The 20,053-nt window shown below is 43.1% G+C and overlaps 1 protein-coding gene across 1 annotated transcript in view; it reads left to right on the top strand.

The window, feature by feature from the left end:
- Window positions 1-20,053, top strand: part of Nckap5 (NCK associated protein 5) — an 805,148-nt gene that overhangs the window by 676,214 nt on the left and 108,881 nt on the right. Inside the window, 5 exon segments of the mRNA XM_029471137.1 lie at window positions 1,865-1,884; window positions 1,886-1,964; window positions 7,968-8,159; window positions 13,904-17,649; window positions 18,716-18,893. Coding sequence (XP_029326997.1) covers window positions 1,865-1,884; window positions 1,886-1,964; window positions 7,968-8,159; window positions 13,904-17,649; window positions 18,716-18,893 — 4,215 coding nt within the window.

Raw genomic sequence — 20,053 nt, 5'->3', positions numbered from 1 at the left:
CTCTCTCCCTCTCTCCCTCTCTCCCTCTCTCCCTCTCTCTTCTTCTTCCTCCATCATGCATGGGAGGTGTTGTGATTTGTGTATATTTGGGAAAAACATACCTTCTACAGCTTACATGTGGAGGTTGACCTCAGGTGCCTCAGGTGGTGGTCCTCACCTTCTACCTTGTTTGGGACATGGTCTCCTGTTGTTCACCACTGTGTGGCACGCTAGGTGCTCATGGAAGATTCTGATCTCTCCATCTCCCATCTCACCACAGGATTAGAGAATTATAAATGCATGTGCTACCATGTTCAGCTTTAAGTGGTTTCTGAGGATGGACTCTCAGGGCTTCTCACTGTTGCTACAAGCATTTCACTCCATGAGCTATCTCCCAGCCCTTGGATCGGCCTCACTATGGAACAAGTTCACTCTTTGCTAGAAAGGATTTTCTTGGCCACATTATTCACCCACTGGATTAGAATATTTTGAACTCTGAAATTATCAAAGTTATGACCAAGACAAACCAGAATAACAGAGATCATTTTTTCAAATGCCACTAGCTTGGCAGAAACATGACATATAAATCATGGGTTTTATTGTATTTGCCATTAAACAAATCAAATTTAGTGTCCACTAGAAAGCCTTAGCAATTAGTATAAAGATTAATATAGTGAAACATCTTCACTGTAGCAGATCTCCCAAACAAAACTGAAATTAAAAAATCACTATATAATTGAATAGCACGTGAAGTATTAATGCACAGAATCTTCTGAGTCCCCAGGTCCCTGATGCAATTATTTTCTATTCACATTAATTGTTTCAAGCAGATGACGCTAATAACTTTAAGTTAAAATGTGTCCAAAGGAAGATTTCCTAAGATCAGTACTGTTTAGATATAAGGTCACTTTTATAATTATTCACTTAGATTTTTAACCACACCTGAACATAATAAAATTAACCTTGTGACTATTTTCACTTTTTTAATGAGAGTATCAAAAGTTAATGGTCACACTAGCCAGCAAATGTATTAAGGTTTTCCTATCACTTATCAATATGCCAACTACTATATCTGTAGTGTATGTCTGAGTGCCTGTGAAAATCAGAGGTCAACGTTGAGGGAAACCTGCTACATCAGAGATTTTTTTTGAGACATAATCTCTGACCGGCCTGGAAATAACCTAACCTCTAAGGCTGGCTTTGCAAGAGGTCCAGTGTTCTTCCTGTCTCTTTGTTTCTAGCTCTCTGGTAGTAAGCTTACATGATCATGTCTCTCTTTTAAAAAAAATATTTTATTTTTTGAAATTATAATTACATCATCTTCTTTCCTTTCCTCCCTCCAAGCCTTTCATATGACCCACTCCTTGCTCTCTGTCAAATAATAGACATTTTCATTAATTGTTATTATATACATATATATTCCTAAATATATCAGTACAACCGGCTCAGTTTGTTTAATGCTACTTTATGTACATTTTTGAGCTGACTATTTGGTATTGGGTCATCAATTGGCATGTTCTTCCCTGGCAAAGACTCTTTTATGAGTGTTAAAGATCAAACACAGATTTTCACATTTGTACATCAGTACTTTACTAACTGAGCCATCTCCCCAACCCAGTGCATCTTTTTATTTTCTTCTAAGAATTTGCCCAGGCAAACTGTCAGATTGTAAAATTGTGAGTGTTTTCTATAAAATGCAACTTGCAAATACAAACAAACAGAGAGAGGACTTGGATGAGCAAGAACAGACTCGCGTGGGTCTCTGACATGGTTTCTCCTAAAGGGAACCTACCAAACCCTTTAGAAGTCTGTCAGTCCCAAGTCAGACTTTGAAACAAAGAAATAAAGTAATGCTACCCAACATCTCTGCTTGGGTTCACATTAGAAACGCCACTCACATGTCATGGCTCTCATCTGGTGATCTGCTCTCAGAGGCAGGAGGAAGCCAAAGTCTGACACTGTCATGGACAGATATTGAGCTGCATGTGAGTCTCCCAGCTGTATCCATGGAATGGTGTTTAGGTTGTTTTCTTACTTCCATCAACTCTGATGTCACAAGCAGATACATCTCTAAAGCATCCTCAGGCAGAAAGCAACACCTTATTTCTTGTGTTCTTTGAAATTCAATAACATGTTCCCCTGTTGATAGAGTAAGCAGGAAGTGTCACTCTCTGCAAAAGTATTGTAAATCTTGGCTTTGTCCCCAAGATAGCTTTTTGGGTATTGATTACACATCAGAATCTCTGAGTAATGGTCAAGGAGCTTTTTATTAAAGCCCACGTCTCGTATTATCTCTTCTTCTCTTATGATATATTATATATGAATTCTTAAAAATTCATGGGTTCTGCATTTTTCTCTCTGTCGTTTGGGTTCTCTTTGTGCTTGTTTGGTAAAACTTTAACCACGGCAGCTTTTAACTTGCATTGGCTTAAAAAGAGTTATTGGGAAAAAAACCACAACAGCCATATAAATGCATACTGAAAAATATTAGGTTTAAAAGTGGCAGGCGCAAGTCGTGGAAAATGAGACTTCTATTTTGCCATATAATTTTGTCAGTTGCAGATAATATATTCCATATCTGATATAAATATTCTCGTTAAATTGGAATGACATTTCAGTAAAATACTGTCATTTTCTACATCTGCAAAGACCTCACAGCCCCTGATCTATACTGTGACCTTAAGATTATGAATCTTGAAAATTTTTAGTTTTTATGAAAGAAACTCTTGGCTTCGGTCTCTGTGTTTCTATATATCATTAAACTGAAACTGTAGCTTTTATTTTGCATTTCTTATATTATGAATATCAGAGAACATGAACCATTCAAGTTGTTAATCTATAACAGAATGTGAAAGAGACATTTATTGTGGACCAAGGTATCGATTTTACCAATTAAATGGATGTAAATAAGATAATGCTGGAAAGGAAACCAATATGCACTATCCACACAAATAGTATTTAATAAACATCACCAAATATTTCCATTGACAACTATGACTCGTAGGATGCATTGTGTCTATGGGTCTCCAGTTGGTTGGTTCCCTATGATGTACCTTATTGGACACTGTAACATTAGGCTAAGATTTGGGCTTGGAATCTTACTTACATGTATTTTTGCTGTAACAAAATAACCAACATGGCAACTTAAGGGCAAGATGGCTCATTTGGGCTCACAGTTCTCAGGGATGCAGGCTATCTATCATGGTAGAATAGTAGACATGGTAGTAGACATTGCATTTGCAGAGAGCAGAAAGGAAATGGGACTGGTACATGAAATAAGTGCATGGCAGGGGATAGCTTACCCACAGCCATAGGAAGGAAGATGAAGAAAGCTGTCTACCCGAACGTGTTTCTAGAAAGTTCTATCAGTTATCCCCAGGAATACTGTGTACTCAGTTTGTGTTATTGTCTAATAAAGCTATCTCAGAATTTATGTGCAAGGTATCAGATGCTGGTGGTATCCTAATAGATGTAAAATAAGGTTATGTAGCTGCCAGCAGCCACAGGTTACTGGGTTCTTGAAAGGAAAGTTGGGGGTTGGATGGGAAAGGCGGTAAGAGAAATAAGGAGCCAAGACAATGTTCTCTGATCAAGGCCCAATGTATACTTATGAGTCTGAGCTTATAAAGGGAGGGGACCACTCCCCCACTTTGCCAGGATCTCCTGGAATCTTTGTCAGGATCTGTCAGGAAAACAAGCTGAGCTGCTCAGCAGGCAGCTTCTTGCAGGAAGCTGCAGATGTGACAGACAAGGCTTTACCTAGGTCAGAAGACTGCACCATAGGTGAGCTAGCAACTGTGGCAAACAAGGTCTAAGCCAGTCTGGTCAAGGCTGGAGGGAGGGCACAAGGTTCTTTAATGAGGAGTCTATAAATTTACAGTTTAGTTGAAGAGCCTCAACATATGTGTGTGCATGTGAGTGTGTGTGTACATATGTGTGTGCACAGCAACACCTAGAAATTCTCAACTCTACCATATGCTTGGGGATTGACCAACCTTCAAAATTACCTGATGTAACAAGTGAACTCTACTGATTAAAAAAAGAACTGGGGTATAGAGGGGTTAAGTAACTTTCCCCCCAAAATCAAAGAGCTGGGATATTGAAGAGCAGGGACTCAAACCTCAGAAGTCAAGTGCTTGACCACACTATTAACCAGAGCAGATAATGATTGCTGGATAAGAGCAAACATCAGAGGAAAGCATGACAGTTGAATTCTAGTCTGCCTGCTTTTTAAATTAAGTAGGCAAGGTTGGAGTTCCCCAAATGGAGGACTGGCTCTACCTCCCTTTAGTGGAGAATTCCTCTCTAACCAGCCTACACCTATGTTCTATGGTTTCTCCACCCCAGCAGTGCTAGAGATGAAGGTGGGTCCATAGAAATAGAGCTTAGACAGTTACCTCTCAGAAGAACTTTAGGAAGATGGGTGTAGGCTCTCAGCCATAGGCTTTAAATCAGATAACAGTAGAAGAGGTAGTCGTTGTATGCATCAAACTAGAATCCTGAAGAGAGAGCTTTCATTCCCTTCCATTTCCAGAGTATTAAAAAAGTTATGGCATCATAGCACAGACAGTATGATGGGGTCTTGAAGGGAGAAAGTCTTCAATTCTATAAGATGAGGGGAATTTTCAGTTCTTACAAATTTTATTGTACACATTGGAAGTGCTCGGGTACCAGATGAGAGGCTGCCATTGGACAAGATCCCTGTATGGTTTGTAAGCACATAAGGAGCATGATTTAATACACCTCTTTGTTTAATCTCTCCCACTACATAGGCAGGCTTTCCCTACCTCCCTCAAGTATCTTATATAGCATCTCTCTTGGCACTCAAGGTCAACTTGAGAGAGCTAGCAGTTCTTTCTCAAGTCTACCCATCTCCTACATTCTAGTTTCTTGTCACTTTAATCCCTCCGCTCAAGGGTGTGTGCACATGGCTAATGCCTGAACAAGGCTTCTGCTTTCTCAAGCCTAGGTATTGAGTGTATCTGTGCAAACAGATGTGGCTTTGTTAGACAGTGGGTAGGGATAGATGGGCAAGAGATCACATCTAAACTCTCGTATCCTGAAAGAAAGAAGAAGAAAAAGTCACCAGAACTCATGAGAGAATGGAAAGCCATTGGAGGTGTTTAACTCTAGGTCACATGGCAAGATGCAGTGAGAGTTGTTTCCTGGAGTGTGGGTGAAATCTCTCAGAGCAGAAGCTGTTCTATTTAACAAGTGCCACCAGATAAATCCTATAACCAAACAGAAGAGACGGGGCTAAAGACCTTTAAAGCATTAACATAGCTAATGGAATGTTTCTGGAAGTTTACATAGGGATGACTTCTACATGTCTACACTAGCAGAGGCATTGATGCCAGGCTGTCTTGTAAGATGGAGCCACAGAGGGATAAAAGGATGCAGTTTAGTTGGTAGAAAACTAATACACAAAGCGCTGGGTTCCATCTCCAGGGCCGTATACACTGAGTATGGTAGTGCATGCCTTTAAGCCTGGGGAATTAGAGGTAGGAAGATCAGAAGTTCAAAGTCATCCTTGGTGTTGTAGTTAGGATGTGAAGTGCTCCCTCCCCCTGCCATACACAAATAAGCTTGCATGTTTGAACAATTGGTTCCCAGCCCATGGCACTCTTTTAGAACGTTCTGGAACACTGGAGAGGTAGATAAATGGAGGAAGGTGGTCACTAGGGGTGTATCCTACACCCACTCGAGTCCATTCTTGAATATGGAAACATGACCAGCCAGCTTTCTACTCCCCCACTTCACAGCCTCACTCCCCATCATCTGCCATGATGGACTGCAACACTCTGAAACTCTCAGCCAAAAGAAACCATTCACCCTTTAAGTCGCTTTTGTCAGAGCATTTTGTCACAACAGAAAGTAACTGAGAAATTTGGTACATAGTGAATTCAAGACCAGCCATCAAGGGTTGGATGAAACCCTATCTGAAAAAAGAAAGTAAATAGAGCTTTTGGCTAGCTCTAGATATCTGTTAAGAAGCAAGTATAGACTAACTAAGTTATATCTAACAATATCTAAGGACACCATTGGTCAATAGTTCTGAAAACTAGGTCTTGAGACAAGTTTCCCCTGTTATGATTCTTAGTCCCAGATTTCAGCAGAGAGAAATAGGATATGAAAAAAATTCTTGGCATTTTTTAAACAATCACTTAAAGAGATCACTGTGCAGCAAAAAATAAAGTATCTGTAGCAAGGCAGATGAAATGATTGAGTGTTATAGTTATTGATTAGCAAGAAAATTAAATGTGCCCTCTGCACTCTGTGAGGGTTTAAGGTTTACCACAAGTACTCTCCCATCATGGCTGCCTGCCGGGTTGGGGTGGGGGGAGCAGGTTGGGGTGTTTCTCACCATCATTTAGAGTTGCATTTGCAGGACAGTGATAAGTACTCAGGTACTAATGGCACCCATAAAACGTCAATAAATTGCATAAGTACGAGGCTTCACACCTCTGCAAGTGACACCAAGACAGATGGCTCCCGACTGGAGAGTTTCAGACAAGGCGTTCTAAAGATAGGCCAGAATTAGATGGTAATGGAGAACTCCTGTTCAGGATTCGGATGCTAAATTAAGTTAGCCTGTCCACTCTGCGGAGCTTCATCCGTTACCCCTGCAAGGTGGCTGTCAAAATGCACGGGGGTGGGTGGTTACCACTTTATCTGTTGCCTATGGTTTGTGCGGGTCCCTAGAATTCTAACCACCGTAGCCTTCTGTGTGAGGTTCATATCTGTGAGGTATGGAGGCTGTTAGCACCCATACAGCCGACCAGACATGAGAAAACCTCTGATGGCGATACATGACACCTTAGCTTTGTGCCTTCCTGTGGCACATGGTATCTTACAAGTCTGCACAGATAAACTGGGGTTTATGTGATAGCTGACATAGAATAACCTCCCCACTAGAAGGGAACCTAGGAGTGATATTGCCCGCTCTACCAATGAGACCTCTGGGAGAAATAAGCACAAGAATGTGATTTTTGTAGCAGTATAGAACCTGATTTGTAACATTCAGCTAAAGTTTATTGCCAATGCTCTTGAGTCCGATAACCAAGAATGTGTCGTCTTCCATCTGGAGAATTTGGGGTATGTTATTGTTGCTTCATTTTGTTCTGCAGAGCTGGAGATTGAACCCTGGCTCTCATATATGGTAGTAAAACATTCTCCCACCAGCTGTACTCCTTGCGTCCGGGTCTTGTTTTGATATTGATTTGATCTCTTACAGGATGGCTGGATACAGTGAGAACCCATTGTTGTGATAACGATGGTACCTTGAGATAAACTGAACACTCTCTGTAGATCAGACACTTATTAAGTATATGCTCATGTCTGGAACCTCATAGCACTCTCGTGTTAGCAGTTCACACCCGATCTTACCGTTTCAATGCATTTGATAGGGAAAACATAGCTAGCAACACTAAATAACCTCCTGGAGCCAAACAGTGTGAAGCAGAGCTAAAGGGGGTGGGGGCTAGGCATGGGGCACGACTTAGCTCAGTTCTTAAAATGCTTGCCTCCCAAACTTGAAGTTTGATCCCCAAAAAACTCACATTAAAAACCAGAAACAAATAGTAGTAAAAACTAGGCATTGTGGCATATGCTTGTGACCTCAGTGGTGAGAAGGTACAAACAGGTCCCTGAAGCTCATTTGCCAGAATGCCTTGTCTACTTGGTGAGTTCTAGGCCAGTGAGCATATTCTTTAAATAAGTATCCCAAGGAATGACACCCTGAGGTTGTCCTTTAGTCTCCACACACTTGAGCATCCATGCACACATAACCCTCCCCACATAGCCTCCTCAAGCACATGCACACACATGTACACACACACACACACACACACACACACACACACACACACACACACTGAGCCTAAGATCTGTGTGGTTCCCAAACCTGATCTTCTAACCACTTACTCTAAGATCATTGGGTGTTTAATTCTTAAGCCAATACTTTGCTGAGCCCTGTCCTGCTTTTACAGGAACACCTCCAGAATGCAAAATCAGGAACCCCTGCCTTGAAACACTCTGGCTCAGGGGTTGTCATCCCTGATCACCTCTGTCCTCGCAACAGCTGCAGCAGCGGCAGTGAGCTATCGCTGTCAAGCACCTGCAGCGAGTACTCCAGTGGCTCCTCCTACACGTGGCAAGACAGGAAGCTCATTGGGAAAAGGGTAAGGCTCCTGTCAGGCAAGTCAGCTTCTGAGAGAACAGGAAGAAAATCCTTTGCTGGCTGGAGTTTGGTCATGGAGGCAGAGTGGGTGGGTGGCCGTAAGGAAATGAGCATTCCCTGACTATTTGCCCATTGATCGTGGAGGCCGCCCATGATCAGTGCTGTGGGCTCATAAAACATAAAACATGATGGGGCTGTACATCAGATAACTACAGAATAGACAGATAAATTGCTGGAACAGGATGTGGGGAACAAGGTTTGATGAAAGGACAGGCTATTCTTCCTTACCTGCAGGAATGTCTTCCCTGCTTCTCTTTTTATTATTTAAATTGTGTATCTATATCTCTATCTATATATCTCTATCTATATATCTATATATATGCATACATATACATGTACATGTAAACACACAGAGCCGCTGCTGTCGTTTCTCAGGACCTGTCCATGTTGTTTGAGACACGGTCTGTCTCTGGCTTGAATCTTGAACTTACCAGTTTGGCTAGTGATCCCCAGAGTCCCTGCTTCTGCCTCTTCTGCACTGAAACTGCACACCCAGCTTTTGGGGGGTTCAGGGGAATCTGATATCAGGTTCTCATACTTGTATGACAAGCACTTTACTGACCAAGCCACGTGCCTAGCCCCTTTCCAGGGTGTGGGACAACCACTCCTGCAAGATCCCATCCCCTCATCTGCACAGAGCTTACCAAGCTGCAGGAACCTCTGAGCAAGCTTCCTGGCATATTGGAACAAGCCAAGTATTTCAAAATCGCTACTTTAGCAGTTCCTCAAAGCTATAGGAAAGCAAAGTTCACCAGGATGGAAACTCCAAGTCAGGGATTCAGAGTTGACTTTTCTATTTGTATGAATTTCATTCGTGCTTTTCAGTACTGTAGAAACCAAAAAGCTCCAGAACTTATAGACTCTACTGGTGAGAGAGTAGCTTTGTCATCTGCTGAACCGCAGCTCTGAAAAAGAGTTCCAGCTTGCATTCTGAGGCTATTCCTATAGACTCAGGCTTCTAATGCAAAGCAGAGAGCAGACTGCATTTATCTAAATTGCTCCCATAAGGAGTAGTTCAGAGCTCTGAATAATGACTGCCAGGATCCTGGCCAAGAGAATGAGGGGACAATGATCAGAGTGGTTTTCTTTATCTCACTGCGTTCCTGAAAGGTTTTATCCCACATGGCTCCCTTCTCTTCTCCCTTTGTCTTTTTAAAGATTTATTTTTATGTATGTATATGAGTATGGTCATGTACACTTGCAAACAAGTGGCCACAGAGGCCAAAGGAGGGCATTGCATTCCTTAGAGTGAGAGTCATGGGTGGTTGTGAGCACCCTTCCTGTGAAGCTAACGTGGGTCCTCTGAAGGAGCAGCTAGTGTTCTTCCCAGCTGCTAAGCCCTGTTGTGCACTTTATTTTCTTTCTGCTTCCCCTTTCTCTCCGATAGCTATTTTTGCTTCCTTCGTTATTTTATTTGTGTATATATGTTGGGGTGCACATGTGTATACAGGTTCATGCCTTCGAATGCAAGTTTGTCTATATACCAAAGGATACTAAGGTTGTTCCATGGGGGCCTTCTAGCCTTTTTCTTTCTTTCTTTCTTTCTTTCTTTCTTTCTTTCTTTCTTTCTTTCTTTCTTTCTTTCTTTCTTTCTTTCTTTCNTCCTTCTTTCCTTCTTTCCTTCTTTCCTTCTTTCCTTCTTTCCTTCTTTCCTTCTTTCCTTCTTTCCTTCTTTCCTTCTTTCCTTCTTTCCTTCTTTCTTTCTTTCTTTCTTTCTTTCTTTCTTTCTTTCTTTCTTTCTTCTTTCCTCTTCTTTCTTTCTCCTTTCCTTTCTTTCTTTCTTTGCTTTGTCTTGAGCTGAGATCCCTCTTTGATCTAGAACTCTCAGAGCAGGCTAGGCTGGCTAGCCAGCAACCTCCAAGTATCTATTTGTGGACAGTACTAGAATTAAAAGTATTCACTAGTATGCCCAACTTCTTAATGTCGGTATTAGGGATCAAATTTGGGTCATCATAGTTGCATGACAAGAACCTTACCCACTGTCTGGACATTGTACCTGTCTATCCAAAAAATAACTGCTGGGCATTATTCTAATTGGGGCAGTCTTTGATATACTAAGGCAATCTCGCCCTTGAAAGAGAGAAAATAAAAACCCTTTAGTGACACTCCTCAGACGGCCACCCAGTGATAATCCAATTGTACCTATGACATTTTACAGCCTGTGACAGCTCAAAAAGTATACTTTTTAGTTCTCAGGGCCCCAGAAAGCTCTATCTGGACCCTCGAGACATTTTAAAGTTATATTATTTCTGCAGTTTGTGCCTGGCATCAGGTGTTTTATTTAGTATTGACTTACATAATAAATCACAAGATTCTGAACAGGAACACATTGTTAAATTTTATAATAATAAATGTGTGAGTAATAGCTTCTTTGAGCCCACAACTATTTTTTAAATATCATTTGTTGTAGAAACAGAAAGAAAAGCGTGTATAAAATTCACTAGCCTTTCTCGATAGGGAAATCTGGTTTCTAATAGATTCAGTTACAACCATATGTGGCCCACTCTTAAAAATACCGCACAAATATTAACTCATGTAAGACTTACAACGTATTTATGTTTTCCTCATTTATGTATTCATAGATGAATGCTGGGTATACATATTTGCAGATATCCATGTGTGTGTGTGTGTGTGTATGTGAAGGCCAGAAGTCAGCCTCAGTTATTATTTCTTTGATACCATCCACCATGTTCTTTTGGAACAGTCTCTCACTGAACCTGGAATTCACCAGTTCAGCTTGGCTGGCTGCCTACAGCAAGCCCCGGGGATCTGCCTGGCTCTGCCTCACCTGTATTGGAATTCTAAGCACATGCCACCATGCCTGACATTTTAGAAAATGGGTTCTGGGTATCAACCTCAGATCCTCATGTTTACATATAAGCCCTTTACTGACTAAGCTGTTCTCCAGACTCAACTCTCCCCAATTTTTAGCTAAGAAAACCAAGATTCTGAGGATTTAAATATATGTCCCAAGAACATAGCAGTGTAATACCAGGTATTAGTTCTAGAACCTTTATTATTGATGGTTCTGTTATCCCGGCCTTGTTGAGTCACTCTTACAAATAGAAGGCCTATACCTGCTGCTGGCATTGAGTTATTCCCATGAACACCAGCAATTCCTTAAATAAAATGTAGTATTTTCCTGGCAAGAGATAGAAAGGTCCTGAGGACACTAACTGTGCCTCCAGCTTATTAGAGGCCTCCTTCAGTCTTGGCACTGCCCCCTATGCACTCTATCCCACTTTCTTGAACAAAGAATGTAACAGTTATAGAAAATGACCCTCCCCAGGCTCTGTCCCATGAGGTTCTCATGTTCCCCTGCTACTCCTGCCAACTTTTAAGATTAGTCCACACTTGTCTCAACTCACCAGTGTCAGCTCCCATGAGAGAGAGATTCAGGGAAGGATGTGGCTTATCTCATCAGAAGATTAGAAGCCTCTGACTTTATTGGTATATTGAAATACAGCATGAACTGGCTGTGGACAAGAAGAGGAAAGGTGGGTAGGCAGGAGCTGAGTTTAGTTGTTGTGGGTTAAATTGATCTGCCATGTAGCTCTTGGAGGGCCCTGTTTCCTGGCTTCCTATCTCTGCCATCAGTGTGACTCTCAAGACCATGAGGAATCTTAGAAACGCACACCGAGCAAGCCCATTCTCTGTTCTATCTAGAATACTCAGGCTTTGGGATGAGATTTCTTCTGATTTCCAGAGGAGCTTTGAATGATGCAATTTCCTAAATTTAAAGAACAAAACTCCAAGAGGAAAAGGGTAGTGTCAGCAAATCACGTCTGTCCCAGCAGCTCCAGACACTGGAGAGTTTCCTGAAGAAAATAAATAATTGGACGTCAAAACAAATAAATGTGTGTGCTGGAGATAGCAAGAGTAAATTTCATGAAAATGGCTTAGATAGAATCCAATGTCCATAGCTTACAAAACAGTTTAGTTTCTGATGGATGTTGCTGGTCCTTTTTAATGTCTGTCTTTAGTTCATATTCAGACTCTTTGACAGGGGCTAGCTGGTATAGTGATCCTCGGAAACTGCCATATTTGTTCCTAAAGTCAGTCATCATTAGTAATTTTAAAAAGATCCTGAGAAGGGCTAGAGAGATGGCTCAGTGATGGAGTGCTTATACCTCTCTTGCAGAAGACCCAGTTCCCATAAGCTACATTGTGCAACTCACAACCACGTGTGTCTCCAGCTCTAGGGATGCAAACACCTGCTTTCAGCCTTTATGAGCACCTGAACTGGTGTGCACACAGCCACACACAGATACATACATACATACATACATACATACATACATACGATTAAAAATAAAATAATGATTTTCAAGTAGGTCAGCCCCTCATTGTTTCAGTGTGCTAGTTTCTTATTTAAACTCTGAAATGCTATTGGAGCATCACTGGCAAGAAATCCTAAGGGTTTTGTTTAACACCAGATAGTGCAGACAGAAAGGAGACTAGAAGTTAAGCTTGATATAGCAATATGGCACCCAGATTAAGAGTGTGAACTCCAGAGCTGGCAGCCCAAGTTCATATTCCACTCTAGCCACTTTGGGGTGGAAACCAATTTCACAGGTTTGTAGTAAGCTCCAGAAAAAGAAAAAATATGAGTCCAATTTTTTGTCCAAATCTCCTATCTCTGAGACCTGCCGTAGAGTAGGCTTGCTGGACCTCAGAGACCCACAGCAAAGGGAAAGGACTATGGTATCTCTCTCATGTTGGTCTTGAGATGCAGTTACAGCAGCATGCCAGTGGTTGCCATCTGGCAGGTCCTCAGTTTACGTTACTTCTCTACTATGCTTCTCTGCTCCTCGTTATCCATTCTGTGAAAAACAAAACTGTGGGGAATCCCATCTTTCATTTCCCATCCACTTTTGGAAGACTGGAATTTGGGAAGGTACAAGGACAAGAAACTGAGCTGCCACCTCAGTGGAAGAGTAACTACCACAGGGATGCCACTGCTAATGCCCAGTTACTCATGTAGATAGGCACAGACATGTATGCAGGTGCATGTGATAACTTCAGAAACCTTTCCTGACAGGCAGAGAGCTACCAACCGTTAGACAGGCACATTGAAATGCTTTCCTCTCTCAGCCCCTCCCTCTGCTCTGCCTTGACTCTCTATCGTGAGGCTATATTGTCCTCTGCCCTTTCCCTAAGTGAAACTTGAGGACGCCTTCTTGATTTGCATCTCTAACCATTCTTCTTCTTCCACCTGGAAGACATTTTCCTCATGTAGAACTCTAGGTAAGTCTGTAAGTCTTTCAAGGAATAGGAATAGTTAAGATTAAAAAAATATTCAAATGACTTTCCTTTTTACCTGTCACTAACTCCATATAGACCCATGGGTCTTTCCTGTGAACCTATACGATAGGCAGCCTATTTCTACTTCTCATATGTATTTTCTGGACACATAGTTAGCTGAGCTAATGGATCCTCACTCCAGTTGGGTTTTCCACTCTTAAAGGAATAGTTCACACATTTCATTTCTCTATTTCACCATGCCGCTTAGTACAGGGTTTTGAGGAGTCAAAGTTTACTGCATAGTTACCATTGTACAGATTGTTTATATGTGAATATTTATCACCCACTTATACAAATTAAATCTACTGAGGGGCATTTCCTTTGTTTATTTGAGATCTGTTTGGTTCAATCATGTCTGATACCTATATTTTTCTTTCCTAGCAATCATCGCGGATCTGGGATAAAAGACTGAGTATTGATTCTTCGCTCCCAAGTGGCTTCGCCAGCCCTGCAGATGAACTACCTCCGACCCGTATCAAAGAAAGCCACATTCTAGAAGGACTGAGGAAGCTACAGAAGCGGAAAGTGTTCCTTGAATCACCATCATCGGTGATAAGCAAATGGGGTTATAAAGATTGCATGAACTCGAACGAAGGGATCTATTCGCCAGGAATTAAAACCAGCAGCCTCAAGGAGTGTCCGCCCTGCCAACCGTCTGGCATGGGGATCCCCTGCCAGAATCTCCATCAGAAATTCATCTATGATGCAAATTCTCATGAGGATGCACATGAAGAATTCCCATCCCCAGCCTTGCCACTAACATCTCCGAGCCAGGGCTACAGAATACAGGGCAGTAAATTGACACACAGTGTTTCAGACAGTCTGTTTAACTGGGAGCCACATAGGAAATACTTTGCAGAAGGTACAGCCTCAGTATATACCAGAGAAATGCCTGAAAGGCTAGCTCGTTGTGCTAGCCACTGCCCCTTGGAGAGGAAGCTATGCCCCAGTATGCACCTGCCCTGGGTGCAAAGAGACAGGGACCCACACAGCCAAGTTCATGGCCATGTGCCTCGGAACCTGCAGCTCTCAGATACCGATGACAATGAGACCCTAAACGAGCTACACATAGAGAGCAGTGATGAGAGAAGCCCTTCAGACCTGTCCTTGACTGGGGACACCGACAGGTCCATGGAGAACCTAGAAGTGGGATTCAGAAAATCTGAAGGTGGCTCTCGGGATATGGGAGAAGAAGCATGTCCCACCCACTTAGAGACTAGCTCGAAGGCATTCAGTTTCATCAAGCAACAAAGGGTTGTCAAGAGGACCTCTTCGGAAGAATGTGTCACGGTCATATTTGATGCAGAAAATGGAGAGCCAGTGGAATTCAGCTCTCACCAGGCTGGAGTCGTCACTGTTACCAGGGATGAAATTTCCATCAGCTCAGCCCTTGCTGGACCCTCAGAGGAACTCACTGAACTTTCACCTCAGGAAATTACTCACTTAAAGGTAGGAACTACTGCAAGAGACTGTCCTTTTCTGAAGAGACCTGAAGAGGAGACTGAGAAAAACATTCCAAAAGATGAAAACCGTATTCTCACAGCTCCGAATGACTCCTTCAGCTCCCAGATTATAATAACTCAGAATTCCCCACGATCAAAGCTCGCCAAACCCACACAGGGGGTAGCCTGGCAGAGTAATTCTAGACCTGTTGGAAACATGGGTGTCTACACAAAGCAAGGTCTGACAAAAATCCCTTCCAGAGGCAAGTCTTCACCTCAGAAATCTAAACTTGTGGAGTCTATGCCCACCATGATGGTCCCCTCCAGTGCCCTAGTGACTCCTGAAAAGACACCAGCATCCCCTATGGGGAAACTCTCACAATGTAGAAAGGCAGAGAGCCCTGGTTCTCTCTGTGATGTACAGCCAGAATCACACATTCCAAAACACCCTGCCCAGCTTCCTCATATCCCCAAAATTTCCAATAAGAAGAACTGGGTTCAGTGCCCCAGGAGTCAGACTGCAGGGATCCAGTCAAGGCATCTCATGGGGAGAAGGGACAGTAGTGAATCCCCCATGAGGTCCAATGGCTGTGTCTCTGAGCCACAGACAAGAATGAGGTCTCCCTCCCCTCCAACCCCTCCAGGGAGATCAGTGTCGCTCCTGGTCAGACCCAGTTATGATTACCCACCACTACCATCACCTGCCAAACCTGAAACTCAGGTCCCTGGAGACACTGTAAGTCCAGGGTTGAAATCCCCGCTGTTGAAAGGATCCTCTGCTCCTCTTGTCTCTTCCAGTCCAGTGATGTCAGAAATACAGAAGAAACCATCTGTGGCCTCCAGAAAGTCTGCCTTCCCTCCAGCTCTTTCCTCAACCCAAGCGGTAGTGCACACCGGATACCCTGAACACATACCCTCCAGCCCATTTGCTGTGATGACTTCAGGGCCCCCAAAAGTCTCTCCAAAAAGAGGCATCCCTAAACCTCCCCCTCACCATGCACTTGGAACTGCCCACATGGACACAGACTTACAGACACCCAAGACTTGTCCTTCAAGCCGTGAACTGCTAGAGGTGACATCTTGTAAAAGCCTGTCCCCAGGGAGAAAAAGACAGTTGAGTGACAGCACTGTGATGCCCCACAGGCCTTCCTTCTCAGGAGTGAATGAGTCCTTGACACCTCAGGTTAACAGTCCATCCCCCTCTTCCTCATCCTGTAGAAACCAAGGCACCTCACGAGGTGGCCAGAACTCTCCCGAGAAAGGACCTAAAACTCGCCTCCCAGTAGGACTCAAAGTTCTCATGAAGTCTCCTCAGTTGCTCAGGAAAACTTCCTTGGTACCAGGGAAACAGGAAAAGGATAGTTTAAATGAAGCATCTCGAAGCTCTGTAGCAGCAAATACGTCTAATCCTGAGGACTCCAAAGACCCTGCAAGTTTGGAGACCTCAAGAGATGAGAGAACCACAGCCTTACTAGGTGTGAGAGGTCCCGACAGTCTAGCTAGAGGACTTGCCTTAGACTCAACAATGCCAGAACCGTTGGAATGTAGCATCTCCAGAGATGATGGAAGAGATGGGGCAGACAGCAGAGCCATAAAAAGATCCTTCTCCTCCAGCAAGCCACACCCAAAGCCTGCTCTAGGCATGAATGGAGCCAAAGCTCGGAGTCAGAGCTTCAGCATCCACTTGGGAGAGAAGCCTTCCACTCCCCCAACAGAAGGGCCAGGCAAGATTCGAACTCAGATTATCACCAACACGGCTGAAAGAGGCAATTCCCTCACCAGACAGAATATTTCAATGGAAGGGTCCCCAAGCAAGATCCCCTCTGTCTCAACATCTGATAATCTGCCCAGTGCTGGAAGGCCCCTGGGAAACCCCTTTTCCAGGCAGAGTTCTCTCTGTAGCACAGGAAGTTCTAGCAGCCAGCATGGAAGCCCAAGCAAGTTACCTTTGAGGATGCTCACAAGGCCGGAAGGACTCCTTACTCCTGGAGTGGAAGATCAACGGTTCTCTACTCAGCAAGAGTGTCCTGAAAGAGGTGTACATGAGCAATCTAGCAGTGACCACCATAGACATCCATCTCCTCTATCAGACTGCCCTCAGTTCCTGCACGTTCCAGGGAGGATGCAGCGCCCAAGCAATTTGGAAACAAGTGGGATATCTAAGCTAGAAACTTCTGGAAGGCATCCAGATGCTTCTTCAACTGGGACTAGTGTCGTGAGCCCAGAAGCCCCCCTCTCACCCTCCATCGAAGAAAAGGTCATGTTGTGCATTCAGGAGAATGTGGAAAAGGGCCAAGTGCAGACAAAGTCTGCCTCTGTGGAAGTGAAGCCCAGGGCAGGGCCTTCATTCACCAGCTGGTTTGGTTTTCGAAAGAGCAGGCTTCCAGCTCTCAGTAGCAGGAGAATGGAAGCTTCCAAGAGTAAAGTGGAAAAGAAAGACACAAAACTGAAATCCGAGAGGAAAAAAGAAAAGAAGAAAGCTGAAGTACAATCGAAGATAGAAAATGAACTGAGTAGGGGGACCAAGAAGGCAGATGGTCAGAGTCCAGATGATGGTCTGCAAAGCTCAGAGAGTCTGAAAGCATCCCAAGACATTTATAACCAAATGAAGTCGGAGCCAAGGAATAGACCCAGCCCTGCTGTGTGCCCAACAAAAGATGCCTTCATGACAGAACTTCTAAACAGGTAAACACATGTGAACAGAAAAGGGCAATGTAGAGGGGTCTCCCTGCTCCCCCAAACCCAAGGAGAGCTGTTTACTTCCTGATCATTAAATACCAGCCAAGCATAGTCTCTATACACGTAGAGAATATAATCCCTTATACATTAGCTATAATTTAAACAGTGAAATAAAAGTTAGCTATAAAATGATAATTTAGTTCATGTTCCTTTCTTAACCAAGCCAATGGTCTTTGAAATTAAAGAATAGTGAGTTACATCCAGGTTGATAGCAATTCAACCCACACCAGGAACCATGAATGTATCCACATTGCATGAAATGGAAGAAAATTACACACACGTTTGAAAGCATGCCGATTTCATTGATCGCGCTGAGCAAATGTATACTTAGAACTTTCCAGAAGTAATTACTTTTCCTGCCGATCTTAAGCCAGAAATGTATTTAGCAATCACCCTTTGGCGTTTTATATTCTGTCCCTCCCCAAAAGCAATTATAAAAATAAAATAGAGGCTATGGAGAGATGGCTCAGTCAGTAATATGCTGACCTTACAAGCATGAAGACCTAAACCCCATCCTCAGAACCCACATAAACAAAAGCCAAGCATGGTGGCACAGTCTTGTGTTCCTATTGCAGAGGCCGTGGAGACAGACAGAGCCTTGGACTTCTCTGGCCAGCCAGAATAACGTACTTGGAAGTTCCAGGCCAATGAAATATTTTGTGTCAGAAACACCTAAGGAATAACACACAAGAAGACATTCTTTACCTTACACACACACACACACACACACACACACACACACACACCATTGCACACAAGCCTGTTTGTCTGTGCGCACATTTAATAAACAGTGTAATGAAATAAGTTATTATCCTTGCAAATCTAAGTTGACACACTAGTGAAATATTTGAAGATATTTTTTGCTCAAGGCTAGAGAGAGCAACACTTATCACTGAAAGGTTTAAAGACAAAGAGGCACGCTGAGGTTACCTTAAACATTAAAGGGCTGGAAGAGGAGTGTGATTGAAAACGGCCGATGTAATTTATCAGAGGAATCACTTTCTACCTGCAGAGTTGATAAGAGAGCCGCTGTACAGACAGAGAGTGGATCAAAGGGTGTTTCCTGCAGGAGTGTGTTAGAGGGCACCTCCCAGGGCTCCTGTTTCGCCAGCGGCTCCGTGAGCACTCAAGGAAGTCAAAAGAAAAACATCAAAACCAAAGTCGATATGGAAAAACCAAGAGAATCCTTGGTAAGCACTTTGCCATGCTGGCTAGAAAACACTTGATTCGGGATGTTCTGGTAAAGTAGGGTGGTGCCAATCTGAGAAAAGACTGTTTCTAATATGTAGACTGTGCTTTTTTATATTGATTTCTTCTTCCCTCCCTATTTTCTCCCTCTTTCCTCTCCTCCTCTGTGTATGTTTATGTGTGACTAGCAATGTCTCACATGTGTGGAGGTCAGAGGAGAACCTCCACTGTCATTCCTCCTGTCCACCATGTCTGAGACAGGATCTCCTGTTCATGGTTGCATAGAGAAAGCTAGCTGCCCTACGCAGTTCCGTGTTTCTCCTGTATCCATGCTCCACCGCATCTCACTGAGGTTACAGACATACAGTATTATGCTCATCTTTATATGGATACTGGGCATCTAAACTCAGGCCCTCTCCCTTCAATGACAAGCATCTTAGCTACTGAGCCATCTGCCTAACCAGAGAGAAAAATTTTTTAAAGAAGAGAGAAACACAGGAGACTACAGCTAAAACGGTGGCAGCTAAGACCTTGTGTGGATGTGGTTCCTTCTGGGAATACTGTTCTCTTTGGGTCTATTTTCAGACAATTCTAAAATCTCTGTGTATTACCAGAAAGTGTTGCTACCAAGATCGTCTTAGAATGATACCCAGTGCTGGAATTTTGTTTTGTTTTGATGATGATTCTAGCATTAACAGCAACAAACGAGGAATGGGCTTGGAGATATGAAAATGGCAGATGAGTTGAGAACGTGTCGGATAGTTTGATGTTTTAGGTGCTGTCTATTTCTTATGAAAGCTGTACATAACAGGTGATCCTACATAGGCAGAGAGAAGTGAGCTACAGAAAGTATTTAAAAACAACAAAATAGTCTCGATATAAAATGATTTTATCCGGGGGGAAAGCTTTTGCCATACAAGCATGACAATCTGAGTTTGGATCCCTAGTACTCAAAATCTAGTCAGGGTGGCATGCTACTATAAATTCAAGCACTGGGGAGGTGGAGGCAGGAGGCTCTCTCCAGCTCACTGGTCACCAAATCTACCTCCTTCAGGTTCACCAAGAGACCTTCTCTCAATCAGCAAAGAGGAGAGTAACTAAGAAAGACATCTGGCATCACTGTCTATTCTACATGTGCACATCCACACACCCACACAAACTT

The sequence above is a fragment of the Mus caroli genome, chromosome 1 (assembly GCF_900094665.2).
Source record: "Mus caroli chromosome 1, CAROLI_EIJ_v1.1, whole genome shotgun sequence".
Lineage (NCBI taxonomy): Eukaryota > Metazoa > Chordata > Mammalia > Rodentia > Muridae > Mus > Mus caroli.
This window is presented reverse-complemented; position numbering and strand designations above follow the sequence as displayed.